Below are 23,934 nucleotides of genomic sequence, written 5' to 3' on the forward strand. Positions count from 1 at the left end.
TAACCAAAATGGCCTTGCTGTTCTGGTACTGCGAACGGCTGAAAGCAAGGGGAAAATACAGCCATAATTTTTCCGGAGGGCATACAGCTTTACTGTATTGTTGAATGACGATCGCGTCCTCTTGGGTAAAATATTCCGGAGGTAAAATAGTCCCCCATTCGGATCTCCGGGCGGGGACTACCCAAGAGGACGTCGTTATCATGAGAAAGAATACTGGCGTTCTACGGACCGGAGCGTGGATGGTCAAATCCCTTAATCGGGCAGGTAGGTTAGAAAATTTAAAAAGGGAAGTGGATAGGTTAAAGTTAGATATAGTGGGAATTAGTGAAGTTCGGTGGCAGGAGGAACAAGACTTTTGGTCAGGTGAATACAGGGTTATAAACACAAAATCAAGTAAGAGTAATGCAGGAGTAGGTTTAGTAATGAATAAAAAATAGGAGTACGGGTAAGCTACTACAAACAGCATAGTGAACGCATTATTGTGGCCAAGGTAGACACGAAGCCCACACCTACTACAGTAGTACAAGTTTATATGCCAACTAGCTCTGCAGATGATGAAGAAATTGATGATATGTATGATGAGATAAAAGAAATTATTTAGGTAGTGAAGGGAGACGAAAATTTAATAGTCATCGGTGACTGGAATTCGACAATAGGAAAAGGAAGAGAAGGAAACGTAGTAGGGAATATGGATTGGGGCTAAGAAATGAAAGAAGAAGCCACCTGGTAGAATTTTGCGCAGAGCATAAATTAATCATAGCTAACACTTGGTTCAAGAATCATGAAAGAAGGTTGTATACATGGAAGAACCTTGGAGATACTAAAAGGTATCAGATAGATTATATAATGGTAAGACAGAGATTTAGGAACCAGGTTTTAAATTGTAAGACATTTCCAGGGGAAGATGTTGACTCTGACCACAATCTATTGGTTATGAACTATAGATTGAAACTGAAGAAACTGCAAAAAGGTGGGAATTTAAGGAGATGGGACCTGGATAAACTGAAAGAACCAGAGGTTGCACAGAGTTTCAGGGAGAGCATAAGGGAACAATTTACAGGAATGGGGGAAAGAAATACAGTAGAAGAAGAATGGTTGGCTTTGAGGGATGAAATAGTGAAGGCAGCAGAGGATCAAATAGGTACAAAGACGAGGGCTAGTAGAAACCCTTGGGTAACAGAAGAAATACTGAACTTAATTGATGAAAGGAGAAAATATAAAAATGCAGTAACTGAAGCAGGAAATAAGGAATACAAACGTCTCAAAAATGAGATCGACAGGAAGTGCAAAATGGCTAAGCAGGGATGGCTAGAAGACAAATGTAAGGATGTAGAGGCTTATCTCACCAGGGGTAAGGTAGATACTGCCTACAGGAAAATTAAAGAGACCTTTGGAGAAAAGAGAACCACTTGCATGAATATCAAGAGCTTTGATGGAAACCCAGTTCTAAGCAAAGAAGGGAAAGCAGAAAGGTGGGAAGAGTATATAGAGAGCCTATAAAAGGGCGATGTTCTTGAGGACACTACTATGGAAATGGAAGAGGATGTAGATGAAGATGAAATGGGAGATATCATACTGCGTGAAGAGTATGACAGAGGACTGAAAGACTTGAGTCGAAACAAGGCCCCCAGAGTAGACACCATTGCATTAGAACTACTGACAGCCTTGGGAGAGCCAGTCCTGACAAAACTCTACTATTTGGTGAGCAAGATGTATGAGACAGGCGAAGTATACTCAGACTGCAAGAAGAATATAATAATTCCTATCCCAAAGAAAGCAGGTGTTGGCAGATGTGAAAATTACCGAACTATCAGTTTAATAAGTCACAGCTGCAAAATACTAACGCGAATTCTTTACAGACTAATGGAAAAACTGATAGAAGCCGACCTCGGGGAAGATCAGTTTGGATTCCGTAGAAATGTTGGAACACGTGAGGCAATACTGACCCTGCGACTTATCTCAGAAGAAAGATTAAGGAAAGGCAAACCTACGTTTCTAGCATTTGTAGACTTAGAGAAAGCTTTTGACAATGTTGATTGAAATGCTCTCTTTCAAATTCTGAAGGTGGCAGGGGTAAAACACAGGGAGCGAAAGGCTATTTACAATTTGTACAGAAAGCAGATGGCAGTTATGAGAGTGGAGGGGTATGAAAGGGAAGCAGTGGTTGGGAAGGGAGTGAGACAGTGATGTAGCCTATCCCCGATGTTATTCAATCTGTATACTGAGCAAGCCATAAAGGAAACAAAAGAAAAGTTCGGAGTCGGTATTAAAATCCATGGAGAAGAAATAAAAACTTTGAGATTCGCCGATGACATTGTAATTCTGTCAGAGACATCAAAGAACTTGGAAGAGCAGCTGAACGGAATTTACAGTGTCTTGAAAGGAGGGTAAAAGATGAACATCAACAAAAGCAAAACGAGGATAACGGAATGTAGTCGAATTAAGTCAGGCGATGTTGAGGGAATTATATTAGGAAATGAGGTACTTAAAGTAGTAAAAGAGTTTTGCTATTTGGGGAGCAAAATAACTGATGATGGTCGAAGTAGAGAGGATATAAAATGTAGACTGGCAATGGCAAGGAAAGAGTTTCTGAAGAAGAGAAATTTGTTAACATCAAGTATAGATTTAAATGTCAGGAAGCTGTTTCTGAAAGTATTTGTATGGAGTGTAGCCATGTATGGAAGTGAAACATGGACGATAAATAGTTTAGACAAGAAGAGAATAGAAGCTTTCTAAATGTGGTGCTACAGAAAAATGCTGAAGATTAGATGGGTACATCACATAACTAATGAGGAGGTACTGAATAGAATTGGGGAGAAGAGGAGTTTGTGGCACAACTTGACTAGAAGAAGGGATCGGTTGGTAGGACATGTTCTGAGACATCGAGGGATCACCAATTTAGTATTGGAGGGCAGCGTGGAGGGTAAAAATCGTAGAGGGAGACCAAGAGATGAATACACTAAGCAGATTCAGAAGGATGTAGGCTGCAGTATGTACTGGGAGATGAAGAAGCTTGGACAGGGTAGAGTAGCATGGAGAGCTGCATCAAACCAGTCTCAGGACTGAAGACCACAACAACAACATTCCGTTTCACCTGCTTCATTTGCTGCATTCTTATATTTTCTCCTCTCAGCATTTAAATTAACGATCTCCTCTGACGTCCAGGGATTTTTACTAGACCTTGCCTCTTTTCCTGCTGTCTACGCTATTCCATCTCTCAAAGTTACCCATTCGTCTTGTACTGTGTTTAATATGTCGTTCCCTTCCCCTGTTCTAGTCAGTCGATGACTGTCTCAAGAATCTCTGGCTCTTTCAACTTATCGAGATCTCATCATCTCATCAAAACTTTCTGCAATCTTTTCATGACCTAAGGCGCTAGTTAACATATAAACTAGTACTACTGTGGTGGATATGGGCACTAATACTATGCTGTTTATAGTAGATCCTATTTTCTCATTCATTTCTTAATCTACTCCTAGATTACCCCTATTTGACTTTGTATTTATAACCCTGTATTCACTCATTTGATCAGAAGTCTTGCTCCTCTTGCCACCGAACCCCACTAATTTCCATTGTATCTAACTCCTGTCCATTCCCCTTTCCAAGTTTTCTAACCTCTGGTTTTCTTTCAGTCATCAGACTTCTGACTGATTCGATGCGGCCCGCCAAATTTGCCAAACTCTTCATTTCAGAGTATCACTTGTAACCTATGTCCTGGATTATTTGCAGGATACATTCTAATCTATGTCTTCCTCTACAGTTTTTACCCCCTACAGCTCCAGCTAGTACCATATAAGTCATTCGCTGATGTTTTAACAGATGTCCTATCATCCTGTCCCTTGTCGTTGTCAGTGTCTTCCACATATTACCTTCCTCTCCGATTCTGCGCAGAATCTTTTCATTACATACCTTTTAAGTTCACCTAATTTTCAACATTCGTTTGTAGCACCACATCTCAAATTCTTCGATTCTCTTCTATTCCGGTTTTCCCACGGTCCATGTTTCAGTACAATACAATGGTGTTGTCTAAAGGTAGATTCTCAGAAATTTCTTCCTTAAATTGGATCCTATGTTTGATACTAGTAGACTTCTCTTGGGCAGGAATGCCTTTTGCCTGTGCAAGTTTGCTTATGATGTTCTCCTTGCTCCGTCCGTCTGGTTATTTTGCTGCCTACGTAGTAGAATTGTTTAACTTCACCTACCTCGTGACCATCAATCGTGATGTTAAGTTTCTCGCTGTTCTCGTTTCTGCTACTTCTCATTACTTTCGTTTTTCTTCGATTTACTCTCAATTCATATTCTGTACTCATTCAACTATTGGACAGTAGGGTGGGAATGAAATGATAATTAAGGCAAAACCCTAAGCTGTCGACAGGCGTTGATATACATCAACGGGAACAGTTGAAAATGTGTACCCCGACCGGGATTCGAACCCAGGATCTCTTGCTTACATGGCAGACGGTCTATCCATCTGAGCCACCGAGGGCACAAAGAATAGTGCGACTGCAAGTATTAATCCCTTGCGCGTTCCCCGTGAGACTAACATTCCCAATTTAATGTCCACACGCTACATTCTTAGTGCTCCTGCCCATTACACTCATTACTCGCGTCAGACAATCTTAGCGAGTCCCGTGAGCGTTCGGGCAATGCGTGTGGTTCAAATGGTTCAAATAGCTCTGAGCACTAAGGGACCAAACTTCTGAGGTCATAAGTCCCGTAGAACGTAGAATTACTTAAACCTAACTAACCTATGGACATCACACACATCCATGCCCGAGGCAGGATTCGAACCTGCGACCGTAGCCGTCGCGGTCGCGCGGTTCGCAATGTGTGTGCATCCAGCACAGAAGAAGAAGGCCAATCACTGGTTAGCCTTAACTATATGAAGACGGTATCTGTCCGAAATAACAGATATCATCTTCATGTAGGGTGAGAAAGACTACATCCCTGTCTTACACCTTTTTTTTTTTTTTTTTTTTTTTTTTTTTAAATCCGAGCACTTCGTTTCTGGTCGTCCACTCTTGTTATTCCTTCTTGTCTTTTGTACATATTGTATTTTACTCTTCTGTCCCTATGGCTTACCCCTATTTTTCTCAGCTTTCGAACGTTTTGCACCATTTTACACCGTCGAACGTCGGCCGCTGTGGCCGAGCGGTTCTAGGCGGTTCAGTCCGGAACCACGCTGCTGCTACGGTCGCAGGTTCGAATCCCGCCTCGGGCATGGATGTATGTGATGTCCTTCGGTTGGTTAGGTTTTAGTAATTCTACGTCTAGGGGACTGATGACTTCAGATGTTAAGTCCCATAGAGCTTAGAGCCATTTGAACCATTTGAACACTGTCGAACACTTTTTCCATAACGTGTCTTGAGTTTTCTTTAGTCTGTCTTCCATTATGAACCGCGACGTCAGAATTTACTCTTTCGTGCCTTTACCTTTCCTAAAGCCAAACTGATCGTCATCTATCACCTCCTAAGTTTTCTTTTCCATTCTTCTGTTTATTGTTCTTGTAAGCAATTTGGGTGGATGAGCTGTTAAGACGATTGTGCGTTAGTTGTCGCACTTGTCAGCTGTTACAGTCTTCGGAGCAGTGTGGATGACACACTACTGACCATCAAAATTGCTACACCACGAAGATGACGTGTTACAGACGCGAAATTTAAACGACAGGAAGAAGATGCTGTAGGGAAGCAGCATACTCACGCCTTATAAAATTCACATCAGTTTTTCCATTGTGTGCCAGCCTAGCTCTGACGTCATAAATATTGTGCAATACTTTAAAATGAAGTAAATATCCTGAAACGTTTCTAGCATGTCAGGAGTAATACAAAATCATTATGTGTTGGATATCAGTTCAATAACTTTAACCATTTTCGAAATTTGGATGTTTTTCTGTAAAAATCATTGGCGCAACAGAAAAGAGCTAGAAAAAAATTTAAATTTAAATTCCTTTTGCATAATAATTTAGTAGAAACAGTATTCTGAATCTCACAAATTAAAATTTTAGTTGAAATTTATGATTTTCTGGTCTTTGTTTTAGAAATTAAGGAAGCAAGATAGATTAAGTAGGCGAATAAATAAAGCTAGGATGTTTAAATTTAGAGAGAAGGGAGATCCGCTATAATCATAAAAATGTGAGAAGTTTCAACAGAATAACTATAAAACTATAGCTATAGCGTATCTCCAAAGAGCAAGTTCAGAGCTCCTCTACTGCGTGTAGTGTAATTAAATTAATTCTCTCGTCCAAAGTATTTGACTTAGCCACGTCAGACTTTTATTATGATTACTTACTTGTGTGCTGATTGCACAATTAAATTGAAAGCTTCATCGGAAGCTTCAGAGGAAGCAATGATTTATTCGATAACTTAAAGTGGTGCATTACTAGCCCAGCGGCTAGTCGGGAGAGCAGATTAGATTAGGCGTTCCCTTAGCCGTCCGCACCGCGGCTTTATATGTAAGAACGCTGCGCGAGAAGAAGGCAGGCCCCAGTTCTCACCACACACTGATTAGCGCACCACCTGTGCCGGGAGTCGCGTCGCGTCGGTATCGTTGATATAAACAGCTTCGGATGCAGTAATAAGTTACTCGGGATACGCGTAACCATGAAATCGTTTTCGAGTGAAGTGTTAATTTTGGGATGACGTTAATGATCTATCTTTAGTTTGCGTATGTCGTATTTTCACGTGCCGCCGCAGGACAGACATTCTACCATTATTAACGTGGCGTTTGATGAACATTATCATCAAATTATGGCGAGCATTCACTTAAACATTTAATTTGAACAGTTATAGTTGCATCAGCGCATTAGACTCTGAACTGCTCTGGTAGTTGGATTGTGTGGATTCTTTTTGGTCTGTGACTTTCAGAATATAGTGAACATTTTAGAGAGAATGGTTTTTGATTACGAATCCCAGACAATCACCTAATTCTTCAGAGCTATAAGCTGCAGCTATAAATGTATTTCTCAGATGAAGTGGGCACTAGTAATTCTAATTACAGGCTTCACGTTTTGCTAACCACTTTCTGGTTGTCAATATTGTAGTTAGAGAGCCAGTGTTGAGAACAGCAAACAACAGCATTAAATAAATAATAGGAACATTTAACAATTATTCCACCCACCGCCCCACAATGCTGTGATATGCAAATGATTAGCTTTTCATAGTATTCACACAAGGCTTGCGCCGGTGGCGACACCTACAACGTGCTGACATGAGGAAAGTTTCCAATCGATTTCTCATACACAAACAGCAGTTGACCCGTCTTTGCCTGGTGAAACGTTGTTGTGATGCCTCGTGTAAGGAGGAGAAATGCGTACCATCACGTTTCCGACATTGATAAAGGTCGGATTGTAGCCTATGCGATTGCGGTTTATCGTATCGCGACGTTGCTGCTCCCGTTGGTCCAGATCCAATGACTGATAGCAGAATATGGAATCGGTGGGTTCAGGAGGGTAATACGGAACGCCGTGCTGGATCCCAATGGCCTCGAAACACTAGCAGTCGAGATGACAGGCATCTTATCCGCATGGCTTTAACGGATCGTGCAGAGACGTCTCGATCCCTGAGTCAGCAGATGGGGACGTTTGCAAGACAACAACCATCTGCACGAACAGTTCGACGACGTTTGCAACAGCATGGACTATCAGCTTGGAGACCACGGCTGCGGCTACCCTTGACGCTGCATCACAGACAGGAGCGCCTGCGATGGTGTACTTAACGACGAACGTGGGTGCACGAAAAGCGAAACGTCATTGTTTCGGATGAATGCAGGTTCTGTTTACAGCATCATGATGGTCGCATCCGTGTTAGGCGACATCGTGGTGAACGCACATTGGAAGCGTGTATTCGTCATCGCCATACTGGCGTATCACCCGGCGTGATGGTATGGGGTGCCATTGGTTACACATCTCAGTCACCTCTTGTTCGCATTGACGGCATTTTTTGAACAGTGGACGTTAGATTTCAGATGTGTTACGACCCGTAGCTCTACCCTTCATTCGATCCCTGTGAAACCCTACATTTCAGCAGGATAATGCACGACCGCATGTTGCAGGTCCTGGACGGGCCTTTCTGGATACAGAAAATGTTCGACTGCTGCCCTGGCCAGCACATTCTCCAGATCTCTCACCAATTGAAAACGTCTGGTCAATGGTGGCCGAGCAACTGGCTCTTCACAATACGCCAGTCACTACTCTTGATGAACTGTGGTATCGTGTTGAAGCTGTATGGGCAGCTGTAGCTGTACACACCATCCAAGCTCTGTTTGACTCAATGCTCAGGCGTATCAATGCCGTTATTACGGCCAGAGGTGGTTGTTCTGGGTACTGATTTCACAGGACCTATGCACCCAAATTACGTGAAAATGTAATGACATTTCAGTTCTAGTATAATATATTTGCCCAATGAATACCCGTTTATTATCTGCATTTCTTCTTGGTGTAGCAATTTTAATGGCCAGTAGTGTATTTCTCCGAAAGACAGATGGTATGTCGCCCGACCCATACATTCTACAGTTCAACGGGAATAGTCGTTTTGTTGCCACTTCCTCCAATGATTTCCGAAGCTCCGATGGGGAATGTTATCCATCGCTTCTGCCTCATTTGATCTTCAATCTTGGTATAGCAGGGAAATACTTTCATAAGGCTTACCTTGTGCTTGAGGGTGACCTCGTCGACGGTGTCGGGAAAGCAGACGAAGGCGTAGACGCCCTGCATCTTGGGCGGCATGTCGACGAACTCGAGGCAGTAGCGGCCGAGCACGTGTCGCTCTCCGACGGCGGGCACGGCGAGCGCGAGGCGGCCCGGCGCCGAGTCGTCTCGCTCCAGCCGGCGGCCGTCGCTGTGCGGCAGGCGGTCCGGCTGCAGAGGGTACTTGATGCACGACAGCCCGGCCGCCACCAGCGCCACGCCCCCCGACTGCGCCCCCTGCGGCAGGCTCAGGTTCTCCGCCAGCGGCAGCCCGCGCGTGCTCGGCAGGCACTCCTTGTTGGCCATCTGCAACACGGGCGCCACTCCTCTGATACCTGCTGCCGGCCTCTGAGATAGACTCACCTGCTGCGGCTTGCGGGGTTCGTTTTGTAAAAGGGTGGGTGGTGAGGAGGGAGACGGTTTATACTGGGACGCCCATGGATTCATTTGGGGGGGAGTTTTTTTTCCTTCATTGTAATTTTAATACCTGTACATCAGGTAGGCTGGCAGCAGCATCCTACGCTGCTCTTCAACCGTAGAGTAGACAATGAGAAAACATAAAGGAGATACATAATAGACATATTGGCAGGCAAAAAACACAGAGCCGTTCACACTCGACGAAAAATACACTGAAACACGTTGGCACGGAGCACAAACACTGATGATTTCGACGGCTCAGGTGAACGTTGGAGTGTGACGGCGAACACTAAACACGAACACGATGGCACACTCACGAGAAAACGGATGGCGATGATCTCCGGCGCGCGAATGTCCATGTAACGTGTGCGAGTCTGGGGACCTGTCAAGAGGGGAAGGGGGAGGGGGAGGGGGAGAGGGGAGAGCAAAGATGCCAGTGGCAGAGGAGATGGGAGGAGGAATGGAGGTATGGGGGTAGGGGAAGCCCGGGGGAGGAGTGGGGAGAAAGGGAGGAGGGACAGAAGGGGGCGAGAAGGGAGAGAAGGTGCCCAAAAGAAAAAACGTAGGAAGAGGGAGGGAGGATCAAAGTTGGTCAGAGGGGTAGATGGAGGGGAGGAGGGCATCATCAGGGAGGGGGAGCTGGCGGAAGCCACCTTGGGAGAGGGTGTGGAGAGCAGGTGGGACATGGAAGTACAGGCGCGGCAGCGGACGGAGGCGGGAGAGGATGGGAGAGACCAGCGGGTGAGGAGGATCGAGTTTGTGGGAGGTGTAGAGGATCCGTATCCGTTCGAGGAAAAGGAGAAGGTGGGGGGCACGGCACCCCACACGCAATGGAAATATCTTAGACCTTGTAGCTACGAATAGGTCGAACCTTATCTACAGTGTCAGTATACAGGGTGGTCCACTGATCGTGACGGGGCCAAATGTCTCACGAAATAAGGGTCAAACGGAAAAACTACAAAGAACGAAACTTGTCTAGCTTGAAGGGGAAACCAGATGGCGCTGCCATAGGTCAAACGGATATCAACTGCGTTTTTAAAAAAATGGGAACCCCCATTTTTTATTACATATTCGTGTAGTACATAAAGAAATATGAATGTTTTAGTTGGACCACATTTTTCGCTTTGTGATGGATGGTGCTGTAATAGTCACAAACATATGGCTCACAATTTTAGACGAACAGTTCGTAACTTATCATTTCTGAGAACACATGCTGTTACAGCGTGATTACCTGTAAATACTACATTAATGCAATAAATGCTCAAAATGATGTCCGTCAACCTCAATGCATTTGGCAATACGTGTAACAACATTCCTCTCAACAGCGAGTAGTTCGCCTTCCGTAATGTTCGCACATGCATAGACAATGCGCTGACGCATGTTGTCAGGCGTTGTCGGTGGATCACAGTAGCAAATATCCGTCAACTTTCCCCACAGAAAGAAATCCAGGGGCGTCAGACCCGGTGAGCGTGCGAGCCATGGTATGGTGCTTCGACGACCAATCCACCCGTCATCAAATATGTTATTCAATACCGCTTCAACCGCACGCGAGCTATGTGCCGGACATCCATCATGTGGGAAGTACATCGCCATTCTGTCATGCAGTGAAACATCTTGTAGTAATGGTTCATATGGCTCTGAGCACTATGGGACTTAACATCTGAGGTCATCAGTCCCCTAGAACTTAGAACTACTTAAACCTATCCAACCGAAGGACCTCACACACATCAATGCCCGAGGCAGGATTGGAACCTGCGACCGTAGCGGTCACGCGGTTCCAGACTGAAGCGCCTAGAACCGCACGGCCACACTGGCCGGCCAACTTGTAGTAACATCGGTAGAACATTACGTAGTAAATCAGCATACATTGCACCATTTAGATTGCCATCGATAAAATGGGGGCCAATTATCCTTCCTCCCATAATGCCGTACCATACATCAACCCGCCAAGGTCGCTGATGTTCCACTTGTCGCAGCCATCGTGGATTGTCTGTTGTCCAATAGTACATATTATGCCGGTTTACATTACCGCTGTTGGTGAATGGCGCTTCGTCGCTAAATAGAGCGCGTGCAAAATATCTGTCATCGTCCCGTAATTTCTCTCGTGCCCAGTGGCAGAACTGTACTCGACGTTCAAAGTCGTCGCCATGCAATTCCTGGTGCATAGAAATATGGTACGGGTACAAACGATGTTGATGTAGCATTCTCAACACCGACGTTTTTGAGATTCCCGATTCTCGCGCAATTTGTCTGCCATTGATGTGTGGATTAGCCGCTACAGCTGGTAAAACACCTACTTGGGCATCATCATTTGTTGCAGGTCGTGGTTGACGTTCCACATGTGGCTGAACACTTCCTGTTTCCTTAAATAACGTAACTATTCAGCGAACGATCTGGACACTTGGATGATGTCGTCCAGGATACCGAGCAGCAAACATAGCACACGCCCATTGGGCATTTTGATCACAATAGCCATACATCAACACGATATCGACCTTAAACGGTCCATTTTAACACGGTAATGTATCACGAAGCAGATACCGTCCGCACTAGCGGAATGTTACGTGGTACCACGTACTTATACAGCGCCATCTATCACAAAGCGAAAAAAGTGGTCCACCTAAAACATTCATATTTCTTTACGTACTACACGAAAAAATGGGGGTTCCTATTTAAAAAAAAAAAAAAAAAAAAAAACGCAGTTGATATCCGTTCGACCTATGGCAACGCCCTCTAGCGGGACAACCATAGCGCCATCTGGTTTCCCCCTTCAAGCTAGACGAGTTTCGAGTTTCGTACTTTGTAGTTTTTTCGTTTCATGCTTATTTGGTGAGATATTTGGCCCCGCCACTATCAATGGACCACCCCGTAGAAACGAGAATTAGTGATCATGATGTGATTATAGCAACTATGGTTACGAAAGTTAATAAATCAGTCAAGAAAGCTAGAAGAGTGTTTGTGCTAGATAGAGCAGATATTTACTTGTTAGCATCTAACTTATACAGTGAAGTGAGATCACTTAGTTCCGGTAAGATGGACGTAGACGAATTATGGGCAGAGTTTAACCGACTCCAAATCGTGGTCTGGAGAGTTATGTGCCTAGTAAGTGGATAAGGGATAGAAAGGACATACCATGGTTTAATAACGAAATTCGTAAGATGCTAAGGAAATAGAGATAGGTGTACTCACGATTCAGAAGATCGCTGTGGTCATGAGGTTAGAGACGTGCAACAGGGGCAATCGACGGAAGTATGTTCGCGTCTTGCTATGTTCTTTTCTTTCGTCTTCACGTTTGTAACACACTCTGGGACTTCCCTATTCATATCAGAATTATATGCTGCAGCGTTCAATGCAAAATAAAAAACCGAAAGATGCTGCTGCTGTGAATGAAACAACCAGCGATGCCATTCATATTCTTTCTTGTCAGAAATATTTGCCCGATTTTATTTATTTACATAGAATATTTCGCAATTTCAAAGGCTGTCGTTTGGCAGGAATCTAATCTAATCGCTGTAAGAGAAATGAGCAGCAATGAAATTTATTTTCTTGCGTGTCACAAATACTTCGCTGTTTGTTTCTGAATATGTTGCGAGCCGACCGCTGTGACTGAGCGGTTCCAGGCGCTTCAGTCAGGTTCGAATCCTGCCTCGGACTAACATGTGTGTGATTTCCTTACGTTAGTTAGGTTTAAGTAGTTCTAAGTCTAGGGGACTGATGACCTCAGAAGTTAAGTCCCATAGTGCTTAGAGCCATTTGAACCGTTTCATGTTCCGATTTCCGAGAGTGTGAATAGGAAGAAGCCTAAGGAAAAAAAAAAAAAAATGGTTCAAATGGCTCTGAGCACTATGGGACTTAACATCTGAGGTCATCAGTCCCCTAGAACTTAGAACTACTTAAACCTAACTAACCTAAGGACATCATGCTCGAGGCAGGATTCGAACCTGCGACCGTAGCGGTCGCGCGGTTCCAGACTGTAGCACCTCGAACCGCTCGGCCACAACGGCCGGCAGGGGTCAAGGAGCACAGCTTGAATTTCTGCGAATGAAACTAGCAGCTATCATATTTATAGTCTTGTTTCTCACAAATATTTAGCTACCATCTAATCGTTGACAAAACTTTCGTAAATTTGGCGGGCAAGAGAAAAATCGCACCATACAGCGAGCAATTTAGGCCACGTGACTGATTTCCGAAAGGCAGTTGCACGCGGCGGTACTTTCTCATTTTAGTCACTCGTATACAATGACTTCCGAAAGTATGGCGGATAATGGTACTCTATTTCTTTGATGAGATCCCTTGTGTTTAATGTAATCTGTGGTGTGCTTGATCTCGTCAGTCATTCAGCGCTAGGCCATTCTTATTGGAAGCACTGCATCGAGCTGTTGTGTTTTACAGAAAGAGATCTGATATTTGTGAATCTGGGAGAAATTATCCGGAATACTTTACTGCAGGGATGAAAACTTGTTTCTAGAGATATTTTCTTGGCTATATAGATGGGGAAGCTATTTGGAGGAATATTTCAAGGTAACCAATGTACGCGCAAGAATGAAGTGTTTCAAAATGGTAAAAAGCAGCAATTAGTTGTAGTTTACGTTCTCTCTTTATTATAATATATCCAGTTTTCGACTAGTAACTATCCTTATATATGCAAAGAATACAAGAAATACGTAGTCATAGCACAGCGAACAAAAATTACAACTCGTAACGTAGCCCATACCGCCTGTACATTAAATTACACACCAGTTTTTCGAGTTGATATACATACTCTAGTACGTCTACACCTCTTGTCCAGGTTCTTGTCGCAGTTCGTTAAAGACTACTGTGTAAAAGAGGTGGGCTATGCAGAGAACACATCGGCTGGCTGTGTAACTATCTGCTCTTTATGAACTACGTAATACATAACCTTCATAATAAAGCAATTGAAGTCTCTAATAAAACTCAATTTTTTTTTAATTTTTGAAGGATCTCATTTTATCTATGCTTTTAAATATTAACAAAATAATTGGCTCAACGGAGTAAATCTGGCATTTTTGTATCTTCCGATGTTAATTGTTAAATGTGGCAGTAATCTTACTTGTATTTTATTTTATTCCTATGCAGCTTGTAAATTTCGTTAGAGACCATAATTGCTTTGTTATGAAGGTAATGTATTACGGTAGTTCATATATGGGGCGCCACACAGCCAACCGATGTTTCCTCTGCAAAGCCTACCTCCACACGCAGTAGTCTTTAGTGAACTGTGACAAGAACCTGAACAGCAGGTGTAGACTTACTACGGCATGTATATCAATTCCGAAATGCTGGTGTGTAATTTAATGTACAAGCGGTATGGGCTATGTCACGAGTTGTACGTTTTGTATACTATGCTCTGACCATGTACTTCTTGTATTGTTAGCACTGACAATGACTAGTTACTAGACGAAATCTGGATCTGCTGTAGTAAAGCTAGAACGGAAATGACAACTGATTACTGCTTTTTACCGTTTTGATAATTATATCACAGTCGTGGCGTGCATTCCACTTCACTAATGTAAGGTAACGTAATGAAGTGTTTGTTTGTCAGAATCATTAATTGAAGAATATGTTTGTCCCTTAGATACTAATAATATTCATGATTAGTGGTAATTTGCTCTCTTTGTTTTTGTTATGTCATAAATAATGCAGTTGGTTTAAATATCTGTAATTTTTATAATGACTGAATTTCGTAACTTTTGGGGTCTTTCTTTTAACAGTAATCAGAGTTTAATTTTTTCAAGAACGTTTTTCTTTAAAGTTAAACCCTCTTCCATAATTACTAGTAGAGTTACAAAGACCTTGTTGTGTGTGCATTGCACCTTACGCCATACGCAACCACAAATTGTTTCTGACAAGTCAAAGAAAAATTTAGTAGTGAGTAGATTATCTTTTTTTAGCTGCTGCATTTACTGGTTTCATTTTGCTTTCGAGAACGTCATTACTCAAGACACAAAATAGCAGGCTGAGCAAGAGGTAAGTTAGTTTTCTTTCAGGGCAGATCTGTTTGCATTCTTGTGTGCAAACAGCACGTAGTCAGAATTCTCAAATGTTGTGCTAAGTAACGAGATTAATTTGCAACGAACAGTGAACGTTCCCGTGCGTTGAGCAGTACTTTATTTTGTGGATATTTGTAGTCAGACATTCCACTTCATATTGCGTAACTTTCATAACGTACTTCAGTAGTGAGTTTCAAATGGTTCAAATGGCTCTGAGTACTATGGGACTTAACATCTGAGGTCATCAGCCCCCTAGACTTGGAACTACTTAAACCTAAGGGCATCACACACATCCATCCCGACGCAGGATTCGAACCTTCGACCGTAGCAGCAGCGCGGATCCGGACTGACGCGTCTAGAACCTCTCGGCCACAGCGGCCGGCAGTGAGTTTCAGATACCCAGTTTCCACTGAGTACGCTGTTAGTTTCTTTTGGAATTTAATTCGGTTTATTTTCCTTATTTCAAATTCAGCATTTCACTAACGTTAACATTTTGTTTGACGGCACTTTTCATACGCGCAGTACAGGGCTCACCAACAGTCAGTGTTGCTCAGAAATTGAGTAGGATATTTCAACGACACGTCAGAAGGGGGGAAAGATCTTGAAAAAGAATATTCAGTATTCTATACACAGATAAATTACATAAAAAAGTTTACGCAGCATGTCCAATGTAGCTGGCCGAGACAGAGAGATCACACTGCACAACTGAGCCGAATCTCTAGTGCCAGATAGGTGAGGACTCCCGCATAATACGGTGCTCTCTTTGAATATCTTGAATAACGGGCACCTTGCCGTGGGATCTGGGTATAGATGGAGCCGTCGTCTGGGGTGTTCGGCCATGTACTCCGTGGACATTGTATCTACGAAGATTGCGCAAAAATATGGACGCCAAGCCTGCAGGTTGCGTTGTTGTATTTGAACAGGAATGGTAGCTGTGCCTTGGTCTCAATACGTTGTATCAGTAACTGTCAGGGCAGTGCTCTGTGTACTCGTGGGTGTATTACGTGGGACATAAGTGTTCGAACGTGGGCAAATTGTCGGTGTTCGTATGGTTGATGCTTCGTAACAAAGATATCCGGAGTATTTACTGTATCAAGGCTTACCGTACCGAACAGTTATACTGCATACGGGGAAAGCGGAAAGTCATCATCTTCTGAGTCCCAAAGCGGGCGAAAGTTTGTGTTGAGTGATCGTGGCAGGCAGTCATTGAAGAGAACTGTGACGGAAGACAAGGGATAACAGTTGCGAAAGTCACTACAGAGCTGAACGGCGCACTCGCAAACCCTGTCAGCTCCAAAACCACAAAAGACAGCTAGATGAGATGGGAATTGCACAGCGGCTGGAATTCCAAATCCACTCATCAGTGATGTAAATGTCCGTTACAGGAAAATGTGGTGCCAAAGCCATAAAACCTGGACTATTGCTCAATGGAAGAAAGTCGGATGTATCTACTTGGACAGTTTCCAACTTCTGGCCGATTTTACGTACCTAGAGTGAAAAATAGGGGGGGGGGGGGGGGTTCGGTGATGATGTGGAAAGACGCATCGTGGTTTTCCGTGGACCCCATGGTTACTTTGCAAGGTCGCAATGTTGCCAAGGATTACGTGACAGTTTTGGCTGATCAGCAAGCTGATGGTGATTCTGTTCTCCAAGACGACAGACTCCTGCTCATACAACTCGCATTCTGCAGGTCTGGTTTTGTAACTAGCGGATGAATTGTCACATATTCCCCGGCCACCACAAATCACCAGCTCTCAATATTATTAAGCATTCGTTATCTACTTCGGAGAGAAGGGACGTGATCGCTACCCACCTTCATCATCGTTATCTGAAATTAGTACTATCTTGCAGGAAGAATGGTGGAAGATTCCCCTGAAAACCGTACATGATCTGTATTCGTCCATTCAGAGACGAGGAAAGCCGGTTTGAATGCCAACGGTTTTCCTATATCGACCTAGGCATGGTAGTGTGTTGCGGTTTTGGGGCTACCATATTTTTGTTCCCCCAGCTGGCTATTTAGCGACATTTGGCCCTGAAATCTGAGGACAGCCTTCTTGAGCTCTGTGTCAGTATGAAGAAAAGAGGCATTATCAAAAAAGGATGTACTTAGAACTGGTGGCTTTTACTAAGTTTAACAGTATTAGCGCACTCATGCAGTATTCATGATCATTGTCTAGTAGTCCTTCAGAATCTACATACACTATGTGGTCAAAAGTATCCGGACACCTGGCTGAAAATGACTTACAAGTTCATAGTGCCCTCCATCGGTAATGCTGGAATTCAATGAGGAGTTCGCGCACCCTTAGCCTTGATGACAGCTTCCACTCCCGCAGGCACACATTCAATCAGGTGCTGTAAGGTTTCTTGGGGAATGGCAGCGCATTCTTCACGGAGTGCTGCACAGAGGAGGGGTATCGATGTCGGTCGGTAAGGCCTGGCACGAAGTCGGTGTTCCAAAACATCCCAAAGGTATTCTGTAGGATTCAGGACAGAACTCTGTGCAGGTCAGTCTATTACACGGATGTTATTGTCGTGTAACCACTCCACCACAGGCTATGCATCATGAACAAGTGCTCGATCGTGTTGAAAGATGTAAGCTGCATCCCCGAATTGCTCTTCAACAGTAGGAAGCAAGAAGGTGTTTACAACATCAATGTAGGCCTGTGCTGTGATAGTGCCACGCAAAACAAGAGGTGCAAGCCCCCTCCACGAAAAACACGACCACTTCATAACATCACCTCCTCCGAATTTTACTGTTGGCACTACACACGCTGGCAGATGACGTTCACCGGGCATTCGCCCAACCCACACCCTGCCATCGGATCACCATATTGTGTACCGTGATTCGTCACTCCACAGAACGTTATTCCACTGTTCAATCGTCCAATGTTTACGCTCCTTACACCTTGGCATTTACCGGCGTGATGTGTGGCTTATGAGCAGCCGCTCGAGCATGAAATCCAAGTTTTCTCACCTCCCGCCTAAGTGTCATAGTACTTGTAGTGTATCCTGATGCAGTTTGGAATTCCTGCGTGATGGTCTAGATAGATGTCCGCCTTTTACTCATTACGACCCTCTTCAACTGTCGGCGGTCTCTGTCTGTCAACAGATGAGGTCGGCCAGTACGGTTTTGTGCTGTACATGTCCCTTCACATTTCCACTTCACTACCGCATCGGGAACAGTGGACCTAGGGATGTTTACGAGTGTGGAAATCTCGCGTACAGACGTGTGACACAACAGGCACCCAATCACCTGACCACGTTCGAGGTCCGTAAGTTCCACAGAGCACCCAATTCTGCTGTCTCACGATGTCTAATGACTACTGAAGTCGCTGATATGGAGCACCTGGCAGTAGATGGCAGCACAATGCACCTAATAGGAAAATCTGTGTTTTAGAGAGTGTCCGGATACTTTTGATCACATAGTGTATCTCTCCAGATGCACATGTCTTCCATAAGTGTAGGAATCCTTGTCAAACCATCTTGCTTTCCAAGTTTGCATTATTATGTTTATGAAGTATCGTCACTACCCCGCATAGTCTGACAATTTTTGTGTCAACACACACATTCTCATGTAATTATCTGTGACGGGCACAAATGCAGTAAGGTGAGGCCTGAATCCCCATTTTGTCGTGAACCTCGAACTCCAGATTTAGGCTATGCGGACTGGGTTTCCGAATCTATCGAATATCTCCAAAGTAAGTATACCGGCGTGCAAAGTAGTATACGCGCGAGCAGCTAGTGGAAGGTGAGAATTAGGATAGCTCCAGTGTATGTACGAGCGACGATCAATCCCTGGGGAAATTGAGCAGGTCTGGAGGCAGCGCATCTCAGGAAGCCTTTTTGGTTAATGAGCTAGCAACGAATAAGCGCGTAGGACGCCGCAGTACGTGGACCTGAACCACGAGTAGGGACTGGGCTAGATTTCGTGAATACGGTATTTGATGGTCCTGCTGCCACAAATCGCTCATAGTGCATGTGATGACGTCGTCGGAACTATCCCATCTGTAAAGAATGAGTCACACGACACGATTGGCTGCTAGAAACCAGTAGACTCTTCAGATGCCTCATTTCAAAGATTTGCTGCTTTACTCATGTCAGGAGCTCCCAATGTGCCAATTGATTAGTAGCTTAGACTGCGTCTATTTGGTACTGATGAATGCAACTTGAACTTTTGAAGTTTAGTGTTCCATTTTTTTTTTTTGCACGAAAGCAGACGGAAGCAAGACGTTTCGGATACCACTAAAAACACTTTGAGCGTGATATTACATGATGTCGTCAGTCTATGAAACATTACGGAGAGAACTGGAATATACCCCACGTAGTGGTGCGCAAACTCGTAGACGCGACTTGTGTGACAGGATCTATCGTCCTCGTTGCGGTTAAATTCTATGTGATGATAATTTCTCCCTCTGCTGTGATTCGAACAGATTACCTCTGGGTCGAATGCCACTGCCTTAGCACGGAAGCTTGTGGGACCTTCTACCCTCTTTCAGTGTGGTGATTGAAGGTAAAGCTTATAAATTGCCTCGCACTTCCGTAGTTTTTCGTTTCTTTTGACAGACACAAAGGGCAAAATGCGGGAGGAGACGATGGAAACAGCAACCCGATAGTAGAACTTTTTGGTGAAAATGGTGGAGAACTTCTCTTCTCTAGTTCATTGTCTGTAATTCGTCAAAACCACGACAATATGCGGGTCTGGACTTAAGTGTGTTTGAGCTATGATTTCACAAATACGGTAACAATTGTAACTGCCATTGTGATGCCAGCATTGGCTGTAGCAGGAGCACCTCCACGTCATATCCGTTCGTGGATCGTTAACATTGTGCTCGACTGATGGCCAGCCGCTAAGTTTCTCCCCTGAAGTCGCTGAGCTAGTTTTTATACCTGACTTGTGCTGCTGGGTATTGAAACCTCTTACTATGTAAGACGAACGCCGTACTCAGCCATTTAGGTATGACAACATAAACATGTCGCCGAATAAGACATAATGTCAAGATTCATCAAGTGTAACATCTGTTCCGGGGTATTTTATACACCATAAATAGCTACCAGTCCTTCCCCATTATTTTAATACAGCTTTTAGATGTTTCTAACTTCCGAGTATCTATTTCAGACCGACGTGATAGACGCAGACCAACGCAAAGTTCACCTCTTATGCCGTAAAACCTGTGGGTAGCCATCGCCATTCATCTTGTGTCGGGCCTCCCACGCCTTGGGTCGATGTGGCGCCGATTAGCAAACACGTTTCCCCTGGTTGGCCGTTGTCGCTCAGCCTTATTATAGACACTCATTGTAGGGCGGCACTTAGCTGGAGAGCACAAAGATTGCAGAACATGAGCTTCGTTATTAAAGCGCTCTAATCATAGGGCTGCCTTGTTTACAGGATTATCACATTCTCCCAATAACACCGTTGCTCATCCATTATAGTAAGGAAAGTGTGTTCATCTCACCAGGATACGAGATGCAGTTTCGTTAGTAATCAATGCTGGAAGCTGTTCATAAACTTCTGCTTCAAACGGGTGGATTATAATGCTACAAAGTCTTAATGTCATGTTGTCTGGTATGTATTGCAAGGATAATGCTTGTGGCTTAAATATTTCGTTTCTTCTTTGTATGAATTCTGTATTAAAACCGAGATATTCGTGGGAAGATTGTTGTCACGGAAATTGTATCATGAACATTGTCTGAAGGATATCTTGCCACAGTGGTATTTAGTTTTCAAAAAATTTAAGGAGAAACTTTTTCATTAATATTTGGAAACAGTGGTTTTTCATCCGTTAATTTTGATCCATGCCATTCGTACTTTATAATTCGGAAAAGGCAGGTGGACTTAAAATCCAATTAACAATTGATTCCATTTTTACCTCAACCTCAGGTTTAGAAATTGCACGCTTGTTCCGTAACAATTCAGATGAACTTTGAAATTTCTGAACTATCTTTTCAACTTGGTAAAACAATACATCAGATGACCGACGAAACCTTTGGGGGATCTAACGAAAAAGAAAGGAAAAAAACAACCTTGATCTAGGACTGGAATTGAGCCAAAAACTCTAAACGTGGCACTTACACAACCACCTTTATTAACACAACGAAAAACAATGTCATTTCGATGTACTGCATGTAAATCAGTTTTCAAAGACGTTATCTTCTCAATGAAGCCCCACCAAGGCGAACGGCTTTAGAGTGAGATACTAGACACCTTAAACTACATCATCATTTAGCCCGTTTCCGATTCCACATTCTTCCCTTGCTACTCCACAAAAATTAGTCGCAGCACTTATACGGAAGGCTGATTTCATAATATTTATTATTGGAATACATGCTGAAAGCAAGCATATCCACAACTTTCTGCTTTTTGTGACAACTCTTTCAGCTCGTATAATATCAATAATCGATACACATTTTGGACAAAACTTGCCGTTGTGCAGTTATGCGATGCTGCAATGTCTTTGTTGTATTATGTTAATCGGATTCTGACTGGGCAAAAAAATGTTCACCGTTATTTAGCTGACGTGAGAATGAAAGTTGTAGCGTACAGATCCTCTTAGCATACATCGCGTCAATACCAGCGTCAGGTTTTTGTGTCTATCTCATTGAGTAGTATTTTTGAAGGTGATCTACTTATCGGATGAAGTCACTGAGCTCGGTAACCTTTTCAGTATTATTCTCGGAGAAATAGACTACACGTCAGAAACAGGTTCCACCATCTCAATTCCCTTAATTTTCATAGTGAACTAAAATGATTCAAACGGGCATACACAATTGCCAATTACACGACATGCGCAGGCACTTGGCACACTAAAATGGAAAAAAAAACGTCACCGCTTCAGTACATGCCACGAACTGTTACTAAAATTCGACACAGTACAACACTCTAAATTACCGACTACACCAAATATCAATAATCTGCACTACAGATAGTTTAGTTAAAAAGTTCATAAATTCTACGATGCAGATAATTTATCGTATTAGTCAGAGCACTAAATCGATTAGATGGTGAAGATCGAAAAACTGTAGGCTAACTACATCAGGCGAACACAAAATATGCTGAAAAATAAGAATATTAGACGTAGGAAGAATAAAGATCACACAACGTTAAATAAAAACAATACCCAAGTTACACAAATGCAACTGACGAACTGATAGTAAGAATTCAGCAATACTTCATCCTCTTGTTTCCCACGAAATACTTCGCATCCATGCAAACGACGAGACAGAGGGCTGTGATTACGTTTTCAGATTCACTTATTCTCTAATTCTAAAGCACCAGAATATCTCGCCTAAAAAGTCAAAGTACGAATTTAAATCACGAGGGATTCAAAAGCGGCATCCATCGGTTTTCGCTTTCCCGTTTATGCTACACAAGACGCTTAAAAAAACATACTTAGCTTGTTTGTTCTAAAGCGAGCGCTGTAGGAGACGAAAACTGAGTTTCCCGAGGACGAGCAAAACGCGACGAGTGGAAGCCAGCACCATTGTTCTCTTCTAGTGGCCTTGCAAGTAGCCTTGCCTATTGTAAGGTTGCCATGACAGCTCAGGGACTCCCCACTGTAGAGACAGGACTTGTAACTCTACAAAAGAGCATCAGCCTGTAATAGATGAAGACGTATCTGAAACTGTATGGCTATGATAGTGAAATATAGATCGTTTGACTGAAGGGAACTACGGAACGGGATGCATTTGATATTAAAACTATACGAACAACTGTAACATTATGAACGCTCTCAGCCTGCATCAACTGCTCTTCATTGTCGCTTCGCAGGGTGTTCCGCAGCTACTACTGCAGGCTTCTACAGTTTTAGAGGGTACTTAATAGATAAATATTTGATAAGGAACCAGCTGTCAGAAATGTACCGCCTGGATGTGAAATAAGTGTGTGAACATCGGATCATTTTCAATTCTCGCGTTCCACGGCACGTCAATAAAATACGAATAGGATACAATTGTCAGTCTCTGTTCTCATTATGACACCATATACCATTTTCCTCCAGCTACAAAAGCAACTCGAATTCGGAAGGGCGACGGTTCAAACATAAGTCCGCCCATGCAGATTTAGGTACTCCCTCGACGGAACGTTAAACGCTAATCTTCCTTTTACAGCAGCACCTCCGACAGTATCGTACACTACTGGCCATTAAAATTGCTACAAAAAGAAGAAATGTAGATGATATATGGGTATTCATAGGACAAATATATTATACAAGAACTGACATGTGAATACATTTTCACGCAATTTGGGTGCATAGATCCTGAGAAATCAGTACCAAGAACAACCACCTCTGGCCGTAATAACGCCCTTGATACGCCTGGGCATTGAGTCAAACAGAGCTTGGATGTCGTGTACAGGTACAGCTGCCTATGCAGCTTCAATACGATACCACAGTTCATCAAGAGTAGTCACTGGCGTATTATGACGAGCCAGTTGCTCGGCCACCGTTGACCACACGTTTTCAATTGGTGAGAGATCTGGAGTATGTGCTGGCCAGGGCAGCAGTCGAACATTTTCTGTATCCAGAAAGGCCAGTACAGGACCTGCAACATGCAGTCGTGCATTATCCTGCTGAAATGTAGGATTTCGCAGGGATCGAATGAAGGGTAGAGCCACGGGTCGTAACACATCTCAAATGTAACATCCACTGTTCAAAGTGCCGTCAATGCGAATAAGAGGTGACCGAGACGTGTAACCAATGGCACCCCTTACCATCACGCCGGATCATACGCCAGTATGGCGATTTTCAAATGGCTCTGAGCACTATGGGACTTAACATCTGTGGTCATCAGTCCCCTAGAACTTAGAACTACTTAAACCCGAGTAACCTAAGG

The 23,934-nt window shown here is 43.5% G+C and overlaps 1 protein-coding gene across 1 annotated transcript in view; it reads right to left on the reverse strand.

Moving 5' to 3' along the window:
* LOC124592796 overlaps positions 1 to 23,934 on the reverse strand; it is a 687,654-nt gene that overhangs the window by 491,390 nt on the left and 172,330 nt on the right. Inside the window, exon 2 of the mRNA XM_047131870.1 lies at positions 8,645 to 8,989. Coding sequence (XP_046987826.1) covers positions 8,645 to 8,989 — 345 coding nt within the window. The remainder of the gene's footprint in view (positions 1 to 8,644; positions 8,990 to 23,934) is intronic.

This window comes from Schistocerca americana, chromosome 2 (assembly GCF_021461395.2).
Source record: "Schistocerca americana isolate TAMUIC-IGC-003095 chromosome 2, iqSchAmer2.1, whole genome shotgun sequence".
In the NCBI taxonomy this organism is placed as follows: Eukaryota; Metazoa; Arthropoda; class Insecta; order Orthoptera; family Acrididae; genus Schistocerca; species Schistocerca americana.